General features: G+C 38.9%; 1 protein-coding gene across 1 annotated transcript in view; it reads left to right on the forward strand.

Moving 5' to 3' along the window:
• The first annotated feature begins 1,484 nt into the window (after positions 1 to 1,484).
• Positions 1,485 to 22,779, forward strand: part of For (cGMP-dependent protein kinase for) — an 83,194-nt gene continuing 61,899 nt past the window's right edge. The window contains exon 1 of the mRNA XM_076312519.1: positions 1,485 to 2,092. Within this exon, the coding sequence (XP_076168634.1) occupies positions 1,623 to 2,092 (470 nt within the window). The 5' untranslated portion in view covers positions 1,485 to 1,622. The remainder of the gene's footprint in view (positions 2,093 to 22,779) is intronic.

Below are 22,779 nucleotides of genomic sequence, written 5' to 3' on the forward strand. Positions count from 1 at the left end.
AAATTGTAATAAAGAAATTACTAACCTTACAATTTCGCGCGAGCTCTGGACAAGTGTTAATATTTAGTAATTCGTTGCCAATCCGTTCACAAAGAGTACTTTTAGTTATTTGATTCGAAGTGATCTTGTTTATTCGATAATCCGTTTAAAAAGATAGGTAACTATGTTTCGTACACGAAGAAATTTATAACGGTATCGAAATAAAAATGTTAAAGAACGTGATATCTTGTCCGGCACTCGATTACTTTGTTATCGGACTCGGAACGCGCTATTAGCATCGGTGACGGCTGCACTGAATTACCGACATGGATAGAATCACGGTTTATAAAATTTGTTCAAGTCAGCCACGACGTGGCGTGATATGCGAGTAATGCGCTATAAAAATCTACTCACCTTTATCCAAAATAAATAAAGACAATGCTGTTGCGATAATTTAATTACACAACCGCTCGGAATACAGTCGAAGCAATTAAATCTCAAATATGTATCAAAATGTCTCGTAACAATACCGTTAACGCCGATGATACATTATACTGATATAAAAAATTGTCTTTTACAGAAATATGCGTGTTACGACTAAAGAAAAAAGACTAATGAAAAACTACACTCCCGTTAATGTTAACGTATTTATTGACTTCGCTCGCCTGTCGAATTTAAAACAACACACTTTCAATTTCAAACAAGTTTACCATCTCTTAGAATGCGGGCCACGACGAATAATATTTACTTATTTTTTGTAGGAATTCCTACCTCGGAAAGTATTCAAGCGGCCGATAAAGAAGTCAGCCGCTCGCATCGACCTTTTCGTCGGAGTGGCAACAGGCAGATGGCGCGCCAATCGTGTGGCGTAATCGAAAAGAAAATTTAAATTGTAATCGCGAATCGCATCGGATCGAAAGAACGGGGCAGACGCGCGACACGGTGGACGGGAAAGAGACAGTTACGGCGACGATAGTGAAGTTGGTCGAGACGCGTCGGACTTAGTCGGGAATATTGTCCACGTGTGTGCGTCTCGGAGGAGCGGGAGAAGACGACCGAGCGAGAAACACCAAACTCTAGAAAGAGAAAGGACATTATGGAGGGAGAAAGTGTCAGGAGACGCGACTAAGATAAGAAATCGGTGAGCGTGAAAGAATACCGACGGTGGTAAAGAGGAACGTACGAAAAGAACACGCTCCAACGCATAAAGACGAAACGTTGAGAACGAGGAGAGAGAAAGAGAGAGAGAGAGAACAAACCGAGAGGGATCGAGAGAGGGAGAGGGACGGCAACAGTGACATGTAGAACCAGAAAGAGGCAATTCGTGGAGCGAGAGGGAAGCACCGACGGTGTGGGAAGCAGCGAGAAAAAGTCGGGGAGCGACGAAGATCGCTGTCTGTGATGGCGCGCGGTGTAGAGGGGGTCGGACAAGAACGACGGAGAGGGGCAGCCCGAACCGCAGAGGGAAGAAGCGAGACGGCTGCAATCATCGGGAGCTCGTCATGGGAGACGGTGGAGAACATTGGTCCTCCGCCGTTGGAGAGCGCGGAATCGTGGAGTAGAGCGAGCCGACGACGCACCGTCCGGGTCGCGCTTCTCGTCGCGGCTCCTGTTTCTTCTCGCGGCTGTTCAGTTCGGGTTGAATGAACGAGGGTACCAAGTGCAAAGTGCCGATCGGCGACGCCTGCGTGTCTATGCGCGTGTGCTTCGACTCCCTGTGCTTCTCGTCGACGCAGCAGCGGCTCGCCGACGAGGAGGACGCCTCGCAGCTGCCGACACACGGCGCCGTGGCCGTGGTCGCCGCTAGCCAGAGGGCTATCTCGAACGTCACCGGAGCGACCGCGATTACAACGATGGGTACCCTTCGAGAACTGCAGGAGTTGTTGCGCGTGAAAGACGAGAGGATCGCCGAGCTCGAGGCGCTCCTCTGTCGTCGCGACGCCGAGATACAGGAGCTCCGTAGCCACCTCGACAAATTCCTCAGTGTGCTCCCCTTCAAGTCACCCCTGACGCCGACGAAACCGCGGCCCAGGAAGCAGAGAGCACAGGGGATCTCCGCGGAACCGCCGCTCCAGGAATTCGCCTCGCTGACGGTCGTCGACAAGAGCGACAGGTTGGTGTTAGACACGAGAGTAGCGGTTCGACCGTTTCCTCGCCGTTACGATTAAAAACTCGTTAACCGGCGCGGTATCTTGGTGCAAATTCAACTGGCGCGTTACGGGTCGCCGGGACGTGTATATCGTTCGTTTCGACTATCTCGGAACTGTTAAGTTGCAGGTTAACCACTTAACGCCCGCGCATGCGTGCAACAGTGTATGCGTGTTTACTCGATTGCGCTCACTTCTTCGCGTTCGATTGGTAGTCGTGATTTAACACCGTTCTCCATGTGTAAAGACACGAGCAAAGAAATTCGCGCTGACGAATTCCAGCGTTTAAGGGGTTAACGAGTTTTCACGGAACGGCGAACTTTTTGCTTTGTCCGTCTGCTTGTTTGTTTGTATTAGGTCGGAACACGTGATACGTCGTTCCTTTTAAATCAAACTTGAATGGCCGATTACTATTTTGATACCACGAGTCTTTAATCGAGATTGTTTTTATTTGTCTTTTTGTTTTCTCTCTGTACGACGTTCTCGGTAATAGATTAGTTTTATTTCGGTTCGATAAAACTCACCCGATCCTGGAATCGAGAACTAGAATCGTTGTTTTCGTACGACGGTTTGGTACCACGTGCGTCGAATAAAAATGAATTCGTTTCGAACAGACATTCCAAATTGTTAACTTTTTCCGACTCTTGTTACACGTGTCCTTATAAAAAGCAACGTCGATCTACACAAATTTAATAATCTAAATTATATATAAAAATGTAACAAATAAAGCGAAGATCGATAGAAATTTGTTGTCACAATACTTACAGAGAAAGATAAGTCTAATATTTGAAATTAATGTACATACATCGATACGATCAGTATTTATGCACGATATTTCTATTCGTGCCAAAATCCATTTAATTTAAGTAAAAATTATAATCGCGAAATAAAAATATCGTGGCTGGTATCGAAGAAGACAAAAAAGTGAATTTAATTTAATTTAGATCTTCTTGTAGATTAATATTGTTTTCGATAAGGACCCGCAACAAGGATCGATAATGCTCGTCGTTTTCGTACGCGTATTGTTCGTTTTGGAGTTCTATTTTTTACAAAGAAAAAAAAAATGGTTCGACGTTTAAGAGTATAGAAAAATTCCGATGCAAATACTGGGGGAAAAGAAAGACTGTGGAAAAGTTTCCTACGATAATTCATTATGATATTCTACACTCATTCCTTACGTAGGAGATCTTATCGTGCGTTATCGTACGACGAAATCGGTTCCCACATACTCACCGACGTTGGATTGTTTTTCCGCTAATTTTAAATACATTTCTCCAACTTGTTCGCATGCTTTTTACACGATTATCATACGGCGATTATGAAAATTTATAATAAGTGTAGTCTGCATATAATTAACAATCGGTAAGAAATATTCTCCTCGAACCGTGTTAAAATTTGCATACGTTTGGGAAACATTTTTCTCGTTTTTTATTCAAATATATTAAACACTTGAAAAAAAAAAAAGAGAATAGATGCGCGTGTAAGTTTATCTATCGCCGTCATCGATGCACGAGATCTTATCGTGGGTTATCGTGCAACGAGATCGGTTACCACCTGTTCTCTAATTCTTTTGCCACGTATAAATGTATTCTTTTGATTTTCGTGCAATATATTCCCACAGCGATCGTCGCTTCGGGTTTTGAAAAGCAATACGGAATAAATGCCATACATGATCACCGGTAAACTATTGTATTATTCTCTTCGGACCAAGTGATGATTTCAGCATGCGCTTTGTCCGTTCTTCTTTATCGTGCTATTGTTCCAACCGTTTCGATTATCGCATTAAATTATAATTTTTCGTCACGAACGAAATTTATTTTAGAAACGAAATTTGCTTAACTTTTTGTGTTATCGGTATTCCTATCAAGAATTTCTATTCGTTTGAGATGGAAAAAAAAATTTCCTATAGGAAAATTTTCGAAAAACATTTCCTTGAAAATTTCGATCTCTTGGCTAAGAAACTTTGCAAAACGTTGAAGTAAAAATTTCAAACAATCGAATAATACGAGTCGACGAATAATTATACTCTTGCAGTCGAGTTACTATAATATATTGGCACAAACGTTACAAAAACATCTGTTGAGGAATTTGTTGATACAACTAAATTATAGAGATTTTTTAATACACAATGTTTCGCGTTCTTTAGCCAATTATTCTGCAGTAGCTCTAACCTTTCGTAATATCTATTGTTGGTTTGTTTGGTAAATAAACTTTATTTCCCCGAATCAACGAATCAACAATCATTGGCTTAAACTATCGAACGTCATCACGATGCAATGCGGAACCGAATTATTCCTCTTCTTTATTTTGGTAATCTTTGCCAAACAATAAGTCATCTTAACGTGTCGTTTTCGAAAGTGTCTACGTATCATTTTCTAAACTGAATGCATTTTCTCCGTCGTTGCAATACCATCGCAAAAATTGCACTCGAAAGGAGAAATCGTTCGGAACACTCTGATCGCTAATTTTTAAATAACGCGTTAAATAAAGTTTTCGTACAATTTGTTGGCAGTTGTTTGTCATTTTATTGCCCATTTGAGACTCGTAAACTGTACACTGTCGCGAATGCATTTTATCAGTGGACATCTTCGCTTCTTCGTAAATAATCTGATATTACGTAAAGAATGTATCCGTTGTTGCCAAAACGATCGGATTATTTTATAAATTATTTTTCCACGGAAACGTGTATTACTCGGGAGAAGAAAGTGGATCACTTTCGAAAAACCAGGACCACGAGTTCGAACAATAATTAACAATAATTGACAAACGACAATCTAGAGAGAAAGAGATTTACGAAATGGTACATCTGGTAGAATTTCAGCAGCGATTCGATACGATCGGGTGTAATGTAGATAAGTAAAAGGTAAATTTTCGCGGAGAAGTGGAAATTCGTTGCAACGATTACTGTTAGGTGCATCGATATTCGTATGCACGCGATGGCAAATCGTTTTCTCATCTAAGCTTGTTAAAGCTTTCGGTGTGGGAGACTCCGATGCGAAGCACGCGTTACACGCGGCGTACTTGCAGCAATAGTCGACGCTCTGTGCGGAAGACTGTTCGGTACGCTGGGCATGTATATTCGTGGAACGCGCATAGGCGTTTACCGCACGTGGTGCACCGTTCGAATACCTATAGGCGCCGATACCTATAGGCTTACGACGGTATCGCGATTTTCTCGAGCGCCTCTAGGCGCCAATAACAACGAAAGCGTTAGAATGTAACCTTTTCAAGGGCCCCGCGTGTACACTATACTACGCGTCACAAATGCCAACAACGGATAAAATTTTCTTCGGTACGGTAAACAACACGGAGACTCGTGTAACAACAATGCTCCGGATTGCGACAGATCCACGTTTATTTACCCAGATGTTGTACATTGGAAGAAAACAAAGCGCGGACACTCGCAAAGAACGATGAAAATACGCAGAATTCATTTTAGAACGGAATTGGAAACACTTTGTCCCTGGTCGTTCGATATGCAAATTCGCGTGTTTCGTTATTTAACATTCTAAAACGCTATTCTATCCGAATAACAAAGCAAGGTTAACGTATCATACGTTGAGCCGGGTCCGATCGAAAAATCACGCTCGCTTATACGAGTGCAGCGATCAAAATAGATAGTTCTTTTTCGATGTCGAGCGAATTTCTGAACTTGGTGCCATTTGGTAATCGTTTCGGGTACGATTTTACATCGATCCCGCGCGAGGAGGTATCTTAATCGTATTTTTAGCCAAGTAGTTTCGCAGTTATCGAAACGATTTTAATGCGAAAGAATCGATAAATCATTCGAACGTTCGAGTTTCGTTGTAACGGAATAATTATTAGTTGTATCAGACAGGTGACTCTTACAAGCTGTCCAGACTGCAAGTACACTGTAATGTAAACTGTAAACGGCCGCAACATATAGCGAGATTTCATCATATTTCTGAAAATGCACTTTCACCGCGCTGAACCGTAATTAATTCTTATTAAATGACGCAACCATCGCATCGCAGTTTGCAGTCGCTTTAACAAAAGTCCAATTATTTGTAACAAGTTTCTCGGCGAATCCCTACGCGTTTACCGTATACAAAAATTGATCAACAATTAATCGAGATAATGCGTATTGGTAAAAAGTAGCGAATTGATGTTCATTTATTACCGGTACCATAAACGGTTACATTTATAAATGTGTACATTAAATACAATGCAAAACATTGAAAATAATCGGCCGAAGACCGGTTTCGATCGAATCGAATACGATCTCGTAAAAAATGGAAAACAGTGATAAAAATGCTTCGCTTCTTGTGCTCTCTTTTTTATCATACACGCCGTGCAAAAAGTTTATCACGTGCAACAATTACAGCATAACGAACATTACACGTAAAACACCGAGCAAACATCCACACCGATGATATACCATCGATACACCCAATGAAAATAAATATCTACCCGCGAATAAGTATTGTTTCGAATAGAAGAATTTAATCGCTATTTACGAATAAATCTTTGTCTCTGTTTATTTTCTTTTTTTTTACCAGTTACTCGTAGTATCGTTCACCCTGTTTCTATCCTGTCTCTGTAAATAGAAATTTCGCGACTGCTCGCTCCGAAGATCTTAATGTACCGTGTTGTCCAATAATTTTTATTTATCACGTGCAACAATTACAGCATAACGGACATTACACGTAAAACACCGAGCAAACATCCACACCGATGATATACCATCGATACACCCAATGAAAATAAATATCTACCCGCGAATAAGTATTGTTTCGAATAGAAGAATTTAATCGCTATTTACGAATAAATCTTGGTCTCTGTTTATTTTCTTTTTTTTTACCAGTTACTCGTAGTATCGTTCACCCTGTTTCTATTCTGTCTCTGGAAATAGAAATTTCGCGACTGCTCGCTCCGAAGATCTTAATGTACCGTGTTGTCCAATAATTTTTATTTATCACGTGCAACAATTACAGCATAACGGACATTACACGTAAAACACCGAGCAAACATCCACACCGATGATATACCATCGATACACCCAATGAAAATAAATATCTACTCGCGAATAAGTATTGTCTCGAATAGAAGAATTTAATCGCTATTTACGAATAAATCTTGGTCTCCGTTTATTTTCTTTTTTTTTACCAGTTACTCGTAGTATCGTTCACCCTGTTTCTATTCTGTCTCTGGAAATAGAAATTTCGCGACTGCTCGCTCCGAAGACCTTAATATACCGTGTTGTCCAATAATTTTTATAGCGTAAGCAGGACGCGTCGCGATTGCGAAAACGCGTGGGAGTAGCGAAGCCGGCGCTTAGGTTCTCCCGCAAGCCTTACGGATTTACATTCCATATTCTAAGGCGGGCGCTTATGGTAGGCGTAGCCTCAGCTTCGGTAAATACGACCGACTCGTTGAATGCACTCCGATGTATCGCCGATTCCCCGTAACCCGCTTGCAAAATTTCTTCCGCATTTATTGTTTGTTGTCTTCGAGCACCCTCGAAGAAACTAAGCTGCCTTTACACTTTTCTTCCAAGGGAAACACCACCTTTTCTGGGTTGGTAAATTTTTCCAATGATACAAAACGTGTAATACAATCGTTTAATATATGCGTTAAATGTACCCATCTTGAATAAGATTTCTGTCGATTTTTGTAAAAAGAAAATAATGTAAAGAAACTATAATCGTTTTCGTATCGATCTACCCAAATACGTAATAATTGTAAAGAATATTGTATACTTGCTCGAATACGTACAAATTATTCGAATTTCGATGGAACGTGAAAGATTCATTTTCTTAAAACGTTATCTCAATATTGTTCGCGTAAAATCTATGTAAAAGTGAATGAATATTTATCGAATGCAATTTTAAACGAGTCTCGTTTGCCAAAGTCCATTATCATTATTTGTTTATTTTCGCTTAGCATTATTTTACATTTGTCATCGAGCATTATTTCGTCGAGTTTGATACTGCAGCCAACTCTTGCGCGCATCGAAGGTGGAAACAATGGCTACCCACTTTTATATAGTCGTACACGTGCAATCGTCGATATAAAGTTTTACGACATTTATTTCCTACGTTTGAATACGAATAATAGCGCGTACATCGGAAAATTTATTTTTATTCATATTTTCCCATCGGTTCGCGTCGCATGAGCTTAACTCTTCGCGTTTAAATGACGAATCTATCACGGCACGAGCTCGCTATGCCAAAATGCAAAAAGACGAGTCGCATACCTCGAACAGTTTGAAGTACGTATTGAAGTATTTTTACCTAGAAAGACAATGTTGCTATGCAAACGATGCTAGGATAGCATTTCATTTACCAGTGTGTTTTATTTGTGGTTATAAATGTGTGGATACTTTATTACGATGTTTAAGTATTCGTCTATAGATATATCTAGAATAAGAATATCCTTTGTTTTTCTGTTATGCAACAAGCGAGTACAGTCATCGGTTGTACTTACCGTCATATTTTTATTCTATTCTTTTATAGAACGACTTTACTCGTCGTATTGAAGAAAACAATAGAAGAACAGAGTACACGTACACACGAGAGACATCGCAGTTTACGAAAACTAGATAAAAGGGCTCGGTTTAACAAATATGTTTAAGAAAAATTCTAAACCTAATCGCAAACTTAGAATCTAACTTGAACGTAAGACGAACGATAGGAAAATGAAAAAAAAAATAAAACAACAAGCGTGTTTGAAAGAAGTGTAGGAATTTGTGAAATGTTTTCTGACCGAGAGTTAAAATAGTAGGCAGAAAAAGAAACTTTGAAATTTGGTAGAGCTACCGAAAGATTTAAATAAAATCAGACGATCGAAGTCTGATTAAGTACGCAAGGACAATTTTCAGAGATGAAAATTGTAAGCTATTAATTCAGAAGGAGTTTACATCGAATTTTCGAACGACAATTTGATTATCTGATTTCATATGCGATCAATGCAGAGTAACTTCCATTTATTTATTTGGAAGCGTAGTTTTACGAAGACTCGAGTAGAGACGGCAAACGATCGCATAAAATTGCGTAGGAGGCGAGCTATGGAAGTAAAAATAACGTTTGCTTTCATTCAGTATATTAGCAAACGAAAATCGAAAGTCTGTTTCTTGTTTGCGTTGCATAAATACCAGACAATTTTATTAATAGACGAATAGATTAAGCAGACTCTTGGAACGAAATAAATTTTCATACGAAAACTGAATAATAGGCGATTGAAGGCTAAAAAGTAACGAGAAGCATCAAAATTTATGTGAAAATAATTCTTTGCAATAATCTGTGCTTGCATCGAAGCATTAAAAATATATTGTTGCGAAACAACCTTGAATTATTTCGAAACTAATATTGACAATTTTATTAAAATTGGTATTCGTTAACCATCGGATTCTATGTTCAAAAATACAGTATTATATTTAATATATAAAAATTGATTGAGAAGTACACGGTCAAATACACTATCAAAAATTTCAAAAGAAATGGATTCTTGTGAATTTCTCTTGTTATGCTTCAAGAATTGAATATAATTCCAATACATTAAAATTGGAGTACCCGACAATTAAAAATCGTTTCAACAAAATATTCTGTTACGTTCGATAATTGTATCGAAAAGTTCGCTAATTTTTAAAAAATTATTGCATCCAATATTTCATGTAGGTAGTATTCACGAGATGAACTCAATACACAGATATTTCTAATTTTATTTGTACTTGTGCATAAAACTACGTTTTATTACCGTTAGGCAATAAAGATAATTAAACTCTGGTTTTGTCACATTTATTCGACTACGCACATCAAAGTCGGACATTAGTCGAGTGATTTACATTTAATCGTCCATTTATGTTACTGGAATGAACATTTATTCCCATGAAAACTTATTCATTACCGAGGAATTATTATGTATCTGTTACACGCATTCGTTGATATCTATCCGAACAAAATTACAGTTAAAAGTCAATCAAGATTTGTTTCTTAGGTCGTAAGTACAACTTAAATCGTATTTGCGACACAGTTCGGTCAAAGTGAATGGCTTTCTTCAGTATCCGATTACAAAGACCTTGAAATGATAAAAAAACGTAAGACTAATAGAGCTTCGCATAATACGTAACATAATATTAATAATGAATCGTACATAAATAATGATACAAATTCGAATCCATCGTTCGAATATTTTAACGATAACGAAAATATGCACAGATGAATATACATCGCGATAATCGTAATAATAATACAAGTCGCTCCCGTTCTTTGGAATCGCAACCAGAAATTTTGTTAACGGGTATAAATTAAAGTGAAACTTGTCAAACTGAAGAAAAGAAATTAAACAAAAGGCACGCGTCGGTAACGAAAGAAATTTTGAAAAACAAAAATAATTCTCCGCGCCAGTAAGGTCGTTCCGAATAAAATTGCGACCAATAGACCTACTAACCGCCACCTTGTTTGCGTGAAATTAAAAGTACTTAACCCTCCAAGCCGTATATAAGTGAAACGAAACACTGTCCCACCAGCGTACGCAGAGAGAATGTATAATACTATGTATTATATTATCGAAACATTATTCATCGTAATGCCAGAAGGCCGAACAGTACCTACTTATCGAAACTATACAAAGGGTTCGCATATAAAATGTGATTTGTATCGTTATTCGTCAAATAAACCCTGCTCCTGTACGTAATCCAATAGGTAAGAGTGTCTGTCAGATTTCCAATTCATGTCTTTCACCGATCAATTTTTTCCATATTTTTGCCATTATATAATTTTCATTGGTACGATGAAAAAATACGCAATCTGTATCTCACATGCACCATCGCGTAATCCGGTGTACAGCGAGGGTTTACCAAATGCGCATCTACTTTATTCTTTAATTACGTTCGACGCCTATGGGTGTTTATTCGATTGGTCGATCGCGTGCGGTAAACGCCTATGAGCGTTCAGTTTTGTGCACACAGTGCACGCAGCGTCCATTTTGCTTCAAAATCGTCCGTAGTCAAAAACATACGGATGAAATATCTCGTAAAATATTTGGTTGTTCGGAAAATCGTTTCGTTTTCCAAAATGGAGAATGTATAATTTAATAAAACGTTTGTGCACTCCAAAAAGATCGTGTTTCATTTTCACCAAAAAAAAAAGAAACGAAATTACTTTCCGAAGAACCCAATACTCGGTGACCGCGCGAACGAGCCAGAACAGGTGTTGCATTTTCCGGTAGGATCTTCCATCGAAATCGAGGCGTAAAAGTTCCCTCGACAGAGCGATGCTGATGGTTCAGCAGCGTGTGCGCCGATGGCTAAAGCCGGCGCTAGACTTCCACTCTCATCGGAGGTCTACATTCCACTTTCTAAGACTGGCGCCCATGGTAGGCGTTGCATTAGTCTCGCAAACGCGATACGTTTGGCTGCACCTCCGCGTTCGCTGCAGCCTGTCTCGGCAGAAACTCGCGTGCATTGCGAAACGGATTTTTCCTTCGTCTTCCCGCGAACGCTATTGTGCGTGCTGGTTAGCTTTTTCTTTTTCTTTTTCCCCCTCTATCGAAACGCAACGACGATAAGAACACGAGCGCGGTGACGATACGAGAAACGAGCAATCCGAACAACGATCGTTCGTGGCTCCGATTATTGACAAAATCGAACAGACGACTTACGAGAGAAAATCACTGTCCACCCTTTCTTTTCGTTTTCCATCTAACCCGGTTGGCTCGAGCACACCTTCTTCCGATTCATAAATTGGCAAACCCGTGGAAAATTTCCCGCGCGAGACACAATGTTTCTCCAATTGCAACCACTCGTTCTCTTCTCTCTCCGTTTTGTTACCGTTGATGCAACCCCGTTGGTAAACGGAGAACGGCTGAAACTTCACGCAATTTGGATTCTGAGTCATTTGAAGAACCGTTACCGCGCACTCGACGACTCCCGAGAAACACTCGCGTACACCTTGCCACGGATTCGACGATTCGAACAAAGTGGTGTCGAACGCAATTTAGATTCACTTGGTGCGATCTTCTTCTCCGGGAATCGTTGTTTTAGAACTCGGCGAGGTCGTTAATGTCTTTCCAACGTATCGTAGTTCGTTCACCTACTTTCGTCCAGCGTGTACAGTACTCAACATCGGGACGCGTTCAGACGCGTAACACGGCCTTGGATCGGCATTGAACTTCGAAATTTGAAATCGCGTATCAACACGTGTCGGCTTACTTTCCTCGTGGTTGTAGCTCCTTTCGGTGATTCATTATCGCCGCTACCGGTTCCAAAGAACGGTTTAATTGTATCGAGTACATAGAACGGCAGTTCGTATCACAATTTCATTATCGTTTCTTTTTTCTTTTCTTTTTTTTTTTTATTTCTCTTATCCAACGTTATCGATTCGGAATGGAACAAGATCGCGACACCGTTAGCGGTGAGAAGGAACCGTACATAAACGAGCAGAGTTACCTGTTTCGAAAATAATTGGAATCTGGATCTTGCGAAAGAGCGATGGCGACTGCGTGTACGGGGATCAGGTACAAAGCGAGGCCGCGGTGGAAAAATTCAGGTACTCGAATTCCAAGTCGAATAACGATGTATTATTCGTACCGAATCAAGTGTCGAAATCTTTCGAGCTGCTCGGAGTCAACGAACTGTTTCGAAAAATACGGCCTAGCGTATTGTCCAATGCGTGGCATGTGGTATGTGGATACGGGTGTGCGCACGGTATGTGTACGGTTGAGCGTGTTGGTGCATGTGCGCTGAACATGTGTGCGAAGCTCCAGATACACGATAACTACCTACGACCGAATTTGTTAGGGACAACTCGTTTGCTTCCGCGAATTTTCATTTCGTTGCATATTTATTGGGTCGTTCAACGTCTACGTATTTTTCGCGCGTTCTGTCGCGTGCGTGGATCGTTACATTGGTGAATTTTACAGGCGTCAATGGTGGAGCAAAGACGATTCTCGTGGTCGTTCTCGAACGAAGCGTACAGAACAAAACCATCGATTCTTCGCGAGATCGTTGCGTCAGTTTCTTGTGTCTCAATTTTTATAAAAGTTTACCGAGAAATTGTTCTCCGTAGCGTCGAAACGTTTCTCTCTTACGTTGTCGAGTTTCCGAAAAAAAACTGGGAACGATATCGATCTTTTTTTCTTTGGGTTAACGCACGACGAAACGTTTATCGGTGAAAAGATAGATTACCTAAGTCAGCTGATGACAAGTGTAACTGATTGCTTGTTGATAAACATAAGTCGTTGTATTCTATCGCGGATAACGAACGAGGCGATAGTTGTATCGTTTGAATTGTTTTTCATACGGTTTTTCATATCTGCGAATCCCAGAAAGAGAGATCTCCGAAAAGATATGAATTTTGCGCTATACTTCCGTTAAGTTTCATTTCATTTATTTCCCGAGGTGTTACAATTCTCACGGATACGTTCGATAAAAAAATGTTCCTACAGTGGGTCGACGAGAAACGAAACATCGAAAAAACAAATTTGTTGTTTTCGAAGTTATCTGCGCGACTGTTTAGCTTAATTATACGTACAGAGTAGTTCATTCTTTATCGTTGTATTTTCACATTCTAAAGTTCGCCGAGTTCGAACTCGCGGAGTACGCTAAAATCGCACTTTGTTATTTCGTCTAAATTATTTCTACGTTTGTTTGGACACGGTCGTATCGCCGGGGAAATTTTTTCCCGAAGAAATGATCGTGCGTTAATTAAGCGGACGAAATAAAGTTCAATCCACCGATACGTAATTCGTTTGTGTTTCTCGACGAGAGAAATTAATTCATCGATAATTCACGATTAGCAACTTTATCAGACGTTGAACCACGCGTTGCACAGAAACGTGGACACTCTTTAATACGAACGACGCGATGGGCAGCATTTCAAAGTACGCGATTGAAATTCGGCTCGCATTTTGACACTCAAGAGTTATACGATCGAAACCCAGGTCAGGATCAGGTGCTAATTTTAGACTCCGCCTGCTTCGTTATGCGAGCCTTTTGTCACGGTGCAACGTACGCCATATGACTGTTTTTGTTGTTTTAATTCACGTCGGGGTGTGGTTTTTAACGACCGAACGGAAGTTTTTAAAATGCTTCGCGCAAAATGCAATTAACCGCTCAGATAGCGAATTACCGATGAACCTCTGTGTTCCGTACAATTCCCAGAAGGAGATATTATTGTTCCACCAATTTATTTCAGTAATACAATTGTCTTCTTCGTTACCGTTTCCGCGAAAAAAATACACCGTTTTCCATTTCCCCAATTGTATCGAAACGAAGCGAGAAAGAGAATGCAGAAGTTACGTCAGCCTTGTATTTAAATTTCTCGTGCAATTTATGTACCAACTTGCGAATTACTCCGTTTGGTATCCAAGGAATTGTAAATACCTAGGATGTTCCGTAATATGTGGGACCCACATCTAGGATGGCTTTAGCATTTAAACACGGTACAATATGTTCGTGTAAATATTCGTTCTGTTCGACCTCCTTTCTAAATTACAACTGCAAGTGTCTTATCGTTGATTTTCTTATCCTTGCGACGTGTCCGGATGTTACTTGGATTTAACGAGAATCTTGGTCGATTCTGACGTATCGGTTCGTTATCGTCATCAGACGTTTCGCGGACAATGAATTTTAAACGTTCTCACGGATAAAAATTCAATATATTTGTATCGAAGAATACCGTGCATAGAACGGTCGATAATTTTGCACGTAAGATATCGAGCATTGCTTGTAAACAGCCGAATGGAATCTGTTGTACTATTATTCGTTCAATTTAAAGCGAAGTGAATGTAAATTGTTGACCACCACGTGATTGGAATCCCACTGGTCAACAGTGTCGACACGTCGTTCCGATCATTTATGTGTAATAGGTGCGACGCACAGTGGGTCGAAATACAAAAAGACACGGCTAAACGGTTAAAAAAACCAATGGCGAATCTTCCATTAACCCTCGCCGAGCCAAAGCTGGGTAGCTTTGACGCACGATTCGGTCTTATCGCTATAACACAAACAATAACTGCGGAAATACATTTTTGCATACACATGTCGTTAGAATGCATAAACTGCGTACAGAGTGTAGGTGCATAAATAAGGTGTAATATATTCGGAAAGTGCATTTGCATTTTTTTGCACATTTCCTTCTTCTCCATATTGCAAGTATTATTAGATGATAATTGATATCTTAACATTAAAATTCGTGAGTAATGGATAGCTCGGTGTGGTGGATCGAAATAATTCAGCGTTGGCTCGCTGCGTTTAGCGAAGCGAAGGTTAAAATGTCGATACAATAAAGTCTTCGAAAGAAAGAAGCACTATTTATACACATAACGGGTAACTTGTTTAAATACCGTTCCGTTTAAATGTGTCTGTTCGAGGAATAGACCTCTGATCGATACGATTCTACGTTCTACAAATTGAATAAATGATAAGCTCAGTTGGTCGAAAAAATTACCGTAACGCGCAAATCGCTATAATAGGAAACAAGGCAAAGTGCGGAACATTCGATGTAAAAACTGAACATTTAATTTCAAATATCGAAATTAAAATTTCCACATCGTCGGATCGATTCAATCGATCCGAAGGTCTTGTCTCGAATTTTGCGAATAACGTTTCACGGTTTTCGCTTTTAAATTTTCGTTCCAATTTCGCTATCCAGAGACGGTCCAAGGTTTTGTTGCGATAAAATGATTTCGCTGGTGTGTACTTTGTTTCAAACCCATCCCGGCAGCTCATCTCGCTGTGGGAAGTACCGTGAAAGATAATACCTCTGGGGTTTGTCGACTACACACACCGCGTACACAATATTGACGTCATCGTTACGCGCCGTTGGCGCGCTAACGATCGATTTCATAAAATAGCGCGTGTGCGGTGCAAAACAACTACGCATGCCCTGCAGGAAGTTGCCTTCGAAAGGTTCACACCCGAGGCCGAATTCTCAAGGTCGTTGCACCGGGAATGCAGGCGGCTGCACTTGACGCGTGCAGCGCACACCTCAGCCCACAATTACTCTTACGCGTTTATATGCATTTATGTTAAACTTATTGGAATTCTTCTTTCCTGGATATTCGTACAAATTGCGGAACACCATTATCGAAGTTTCTTTGTTTCCGATATAACAACAACGGACAATATATTCATCACAGTTGACGCACAAAATATTTATTTTACTTTACGCATGTGTATCGCTATAAAACGACACTTAATCGCAACCGTTGGTTATATTCCGTTAATTATGCGCTCAGAGGAATTTTCTATTACGTTAAAATCTCGACGAAAGTTACTTCGTAGTAAATTTATCTGAGCGGCTCGAGAAATATAAAGAAACATCGAGAGATTAACTATTATTAGACCAGCGATAAAACTATTATACGTAACAATGGCAATCAAGCATTGTTCGCGATCAATTATTTTCAAATCAAATTTTTTTTATGAATTCATCTTCCTTTCTAACCATTTTTCTCGAATATTTTACACCTTTGTGTCTGCAAGGGAATGAAAATTATTCCGGAACGCATAGGATAGAAAGATCAAAGTAACTGACCGTATTATCTTGCAACACTTTTCGAATATACCATCGAAAAATGTAACAAAGCTTGTCCAATTTGTATCGATATGCAACGAAGAAGAAAACAATAAGGTATGCGTTTAGAATTTTAATTACCGAACAGGATGTAACAATGCACTATCGCGCGTAAAATATCAGTAGTATTACGTCCGAGCTGTTATTTCCCAGGAACTTCTAAAGGTGATTAGATTGTAACTAGAGAAACACATAATACACCTTCGTGTCATCAAACGTGGAACGGAATATTATTAACCCTTATCGCTTCAACGAGATTCAACGCGACTGTCAACCTACAACTTATTCTCAGTATATGTGTATTCGTAAGATTTTCAACATCATACTCCAAAACGACAGTAACGTACAAACAATAATCTTTAAATCGTTCTAAGACGAGTTTACATTTTAAAAGTAATATATTCGCCACGATGACAGTCAATAGATTATTTACGATCGACTAATAAGCGTTGTATCTTGAAACATTTATTCGCAAGTTTCGTAATTAAAAAACTGTTTCTTCTTTATCGCATTGCCAAAAATGATAAAAAACTTAGTTAGCGAAGTGTCTAACTGGCACACTTGGAACAGAAAGCGACAATGCCTGGCAGACACACTTGGAGCGATAAGGGTTAAACTAATAACAAGCCTTGCCTTTTTATGATAAATGTAGCGAGAAATATGCGATTGCTCAATGCGCAAATCGTGAAACTTCGCAAAGAGAACGTATTTGTTACTCGACAACCGGTAGACATTCTTGGTTTACGTGGGCTAATTTTAAGGCAATCAAATTTCTAATAATATTACAACCTTGACGCTCTTTATGTAGAATTATATTCCTGACGTATTTATATATTTATTTACTCAGTGACGCCAAAACCCTTTATATGTATACATATGAAGATACGTTCGAAGAGAACAGTGTACGAGTCGAGTAATGAGAGAAGTATTCCTTCTTGGTAATATCTAGAGCAAACCTTGAGATTTAAGGAATAAAAGTACACCCTACCGGATTCTTTTTGTACTCCCGTTATTTAATAAAGTAAAGATCGGTCCTTAAATCTGCGACGATCAAATATATTTTTTACTCCACTCTCTGAGAATGTTACTACACCCTCCTAAAGTTGCGGAATCTTTTTTTCTTTTTTTTTTTTTTTTTTTAATATCCTGCGATCTCGACTCCTCGCCTTCCGTTCATACAAGAACGTATTAATTAATTAATTATTTATGCTCCGACTTTTCCCTTGCAAAACTTTGCACCGTGAAATTTATCATCACGTTGCTACGAGGATCGAGATTTCGTTTACGATACGGGATAATTTGTCAGAAAATGGAACGACTATAGTAGACTTTCCAAGGGAAGGTAGAAGGTGATTCGAGCACCTGCTACGACAACATCCCATGGCGGTGCCGAGAATCCCATAGACCGGTCGCACCTAGCTCCTTCTTCGTTCCCCGCACATCTCGTCTATTTCTTCACCGCGCTTGGAACTCGTTCCTCGATAACACAAACGGATCTTTAATGGCCTCATTTAATGCACTGGGGCAACGACTGTCTTCTACCCCGAACCACAAATAAGTACGTGAATATTTTCGAAGAATTCCTTTCGCTGCCTGAAACTTTACACGTCGTCCTTCGAGACATTCACCTGTTCAACTTTTGTCACGAACTGAAGCAAATTAATTTTCCACGAGATAACGAAATAATTTACGACCCCGTTAGCTATTTTCTATTTTTTTTTTTTTTTTCTTTTTTGACTAATATTGTTCGTAATACTCTTGAAATCTTTTTAAAAAATATTCGGTTTAAAATTCTTCGAAACTTTTTAATATTTTATGATTCGCGTATCCTGAAACTTCCTGTTTAGCAAGGTTCTAAGAAGTGTGAAAATTACGTTTTCAATTTATCGCTTTAACTAGTAATTAGTAATTGTGTTCCGCCAGAAATAATACAATTCTTTTTTCCAATGTTTTAAACATTCCGTTCTTTCTCTTTTACTATAAATTACAATGAACGTACTAATTACACGCGAGCTTTACATGATTTATAGGGGAGATACCACGTAATTAATGAATTTATGATAGTGGAATACAGTAAATATTTATCCTAATTAGTAAATTTTGAAAATCAGTTTAGTATCTCGTTAATTTTGTGTAAATGCTACAAAATGTATGTACAGAAAATAAATAAATTGACCACGATTTCGATCCGCCTAGCAATTAAAAAGGGACGGAAATTATAACTGATATATATCTTCTCATTGTTTATCGAACTTTTTATTTAACCAGTATTAGCGTTCAATTAATATCTTAATCTTTTTAACACTCTATCTTAAGATCCATTAGTTGTTTCCCTCTTTTTCTTTAAATACTCTTGTAGCGTATCGCTATTTTAAACTAATTTCTTCGAATCAGTCGCACTGTTGAATACAGAATTAACTGTGGAATTTTTAACGGCAAATGGAATTTTAGAAGCTCGTTTACAATAATTGTGTTCCTATATTTTTAGAACGAAACACGTGTACTACGATAATAACAGTAGACACTGATATCAGCATTACGATGAAAATATTAGCAATTATAAATGGCAATTTACGAGAAAAAAATGAATTCGAAATTTAAGTTAGTTACTTTTCATCTTTTATACCATTATTAGTTCGCAAAGTATACAATTAAACCACCTTCTTCTTAATATTCGCATGATATTGCGATATTTTAACCTTGCGTATTATTTTATAGCTTTTACGAGCAGCGTGCCAGCTAAATTGCCCCAGCTTTGGTTCATTTATTTTACTTCACTTCCATTTGTTTTGCTATCACAGCACTGCTCCAGGTCGACTAAAATTGGAAACTCTCTTCAAAAATCAACGATCATTAACGGCTTTCAAAAAGTACCGAGAATTTTCGTAATTAAATCGACATTAATTATCGACCAACGAACAAGATATAATACAGTAGTTTATTCTTGTACAGCAAATATACCTACTTGTGTTCAAATAAAAATGTATTCGATCAAACAGTTATTGAGATAAAGTTTTATCTAAATAGTAATGTACTCACCGTCTATTATTAGCCCGTAAACCAGACATAAGCAAATAAAATATTAATCACGTAACATAGGGAATAAGTGGAATCAATGAATAATGTACTTGTGACTAACAATCGTAGTCTTAAGGAAAGTACGATCGATTGAAACTTACGCAAAATAGTATTTTATTCGCATAGAATTTCTAAAATTTCTATAATTTTGCTCGAAATAACTTATCTAGAACAAACGTTATTTATTTATTTTTTGTTCAATTTCGCGCAACGTTTCCTATTTTCTAAGTTTTATATTACGAACGATATAAAATAATCGAAGGTAGAATCCGAATTTATTTCGACAGATTCTCGTTGCGAATTAAATGAAAAATCGGTCTGAAATTTCCAGACATGTTTTAGAAACGTATAAAAACAATGCTGTAAATCGATAAATGTAACTGTCTTGTAAACCACACGCTGTGGTAATATTTACCGTTATTCAATTGTGAAGAGCGTTTTCGAAATCGACCATTTCGTATGCAGTGCACGATAAAAAAATGTATGAAATGTATCTTGACTCTCCTTTTTTTCGTAATTCGGTAGAAAACTCATTTACCACACGCACGTATTCTATACTCTATTGCGTTATCGGCTATGTAATCAGAATACCACGTGTGTGGTATTTGCTTTACGGACACCAATTATTGCAACGCAATAATATGTTGTTGCAACAACGTACGTGTGTGATTCGTATGCGTAACAAGTAGGTACATATTAAGCGTTCCGCGAATATACAATGCTACGTGGCTTCTTCTTCGATGTGTTGGAGCACGGTGACTGCGCGTTTCAAAAATACTCGTAAAACACTCGCGCGCATAATTTTCCTGATCTTGCATCGCCTACCGAGGAAGAAAGGATACAAGTCTTGTAACTGTACCTCCACGTACGTATTTATAGTCGTCCTACGTCCACGCATGATTTAACGAATTATGTTTCGAGACAGAGACTTTGATCTTGTTTACTATAAATAACCACGGAGGTTGCATTTAATCGCTACGATACCACTTGAATGAATAATTATTTTTCATTTACGGACGATTGTCATTTACACTGTTAATTATTTCGCACGTGTTACATTTACTAAATTGAAATTAGAAACACTGCACACCGATTGATAACTTTATCGCCAAGAAGACGTTATTGTATGTTATTACTACGATCGTTGCGCGTTTCGTTCAAGTTCGTGTCGTGAAACAACAATTTCCCGAACCTTGTTCTTTCATCTTGCTTCTCAATGAACTTGTACTTTGTTTTGTTACGGTGAATAAATCCGTCGAATAAGGAAAACATAAATAAGAATAATTGTAACGATAATCGGTTTATTCAATTTTACGCGTAATTTTGTACATTGCATCTGGCGAACTGCTCGATTAAAGTGCATCGAGCTGGTTTACAAATTTCTATGTATTTTTCGAAATACGAGAAATAGGAAAGTAGACGAAATAATGCAAAACTCCAGTTTTGATCAATGATACATTACAATCGCATATATGTATACTGCATAATTTCAATTGCACGAAAATCTTCGATGCACTGTCGACCAATAGAAAAGATGAAATTAGAATTGGAAGGAATCGATAATACTGGGGATACACCGTGTAAATGGGATTTCTTCCTACCACATTGATCACCTCGATAAATGCTCAACGTTTACCCCTTGTCCGATAACTACCCGGCTAAATAAAGCTCCGTTTACAGCGATTACAGTAATAACCGTACGAACGGAAGAAATAAAAAATGACCGCAACGTTAAAACGAGGTTCGATAGTACCGTTGAACGATATCACAATTTCGTAGCGAAGAATGAAATAGAATTTGTCACGATCTCGGACCGTACGAAAAGGAACAACGACGTTCGGAAAGGTTAGCCGCGCGCGACAGAATATTTATAGAGACTTAAATATTATCACGTTTCAAGAGGACGCTCAAACAAGGTGCAAAAAGATTTGTATGCTGCCGCGTAGCTTCCTCCTCCGATTCCGTTCAGCCAGAAGAGCACCTACGGTGGAGGAACTGCCAGAATTTATATGGAAGTCGCCATCAATGCTTGTAAATAATCTGCCCTCTGGAGTCTGAGATTAACCCGCGATAATTGGACTATCGTGGACGACGATCGTATACCTGGCCGACATTATTTATCCGCACATGCATGGACGCGTGTACGTATGTATGTACGTGCTACCAGGCGGCATGGAACGGCATGAATCACGTGAGTCTATTATCCTCGTCTCCGTGGAACGTCCCCTTGATAATGCCACTGGGTCTGAAAATAGCTGCTCGTCACGGCTAGTGACGACACCGCATGCCCAACGTGGGCCCATCAGTCGAAACGAACCAGTTCTCGCGAACGATTAATTGGCAAATTTGTTCGTAATGTATCGGGTCATCCCGTAACTAATGTCGTTTCTCGTCCAACGTATTAACTCTTCGGGACGAAATAACGAGTTCAATGCGTCGCGATAATAGTTCCATTCGGTGAATTCTCATTTCGATAAATGTCTATCCTCCTTCGACGTGAATGGTGTTTCGGACCCGTGTCGCTGATTGTTTTCGAGAAATTCATTTTCAACTTCCGTACACGTGCGTCACCATATGCAGAATTAAATTCCATACTCGGTACACGACGGAAGACATGCCCCATGGGTATAAATAAACATAGACATCTTCTTTGCGCGATGTCCTGCGATATAATTTATAATGGATTTAATACGTGTACAAATCAAGCGATATAAAATTACGATGTTCTCGCAGGAAGTCGTCGTCCGAAACGAATTCCTTAAATTTAACGATATTGTATAGTTTACCGTAACATCGTTTTTTGTGACGGTAGATTTTTATCAGAACGAAATCTATATAATTTCACGTTACGGTATACGAGGAAGAAGAATATAGGAGTAAAGTTAACGACTTTACAATTTTTACTTAATTTTGCATCGTTTTGTATTTGATCAACGGTTACGCCTATTGATGATCGTTTCTTGGGATTCTTTATACATGCTATAAAAGTTAACACTACTTTTGTAACGATTTCGCTAAAAAATCAACTAAGCTTATCA

The sequence above is a fragment of the Ptiloglossa arizonensis genome, chromosome 5 (genome assembly GCF_051014685.1).
Source record: "Ptiloglossa arizonensis isolate GNS036 chromosome 5, iyPtiAriz1_principal, whole genome shotgun sequence".
NCBI lineage: Eukaryota > Metazoa > Arthropoda > Insecta > Hymenoptera > Colletidae > Ptiloglossa > Ptiloglossa arizonensis.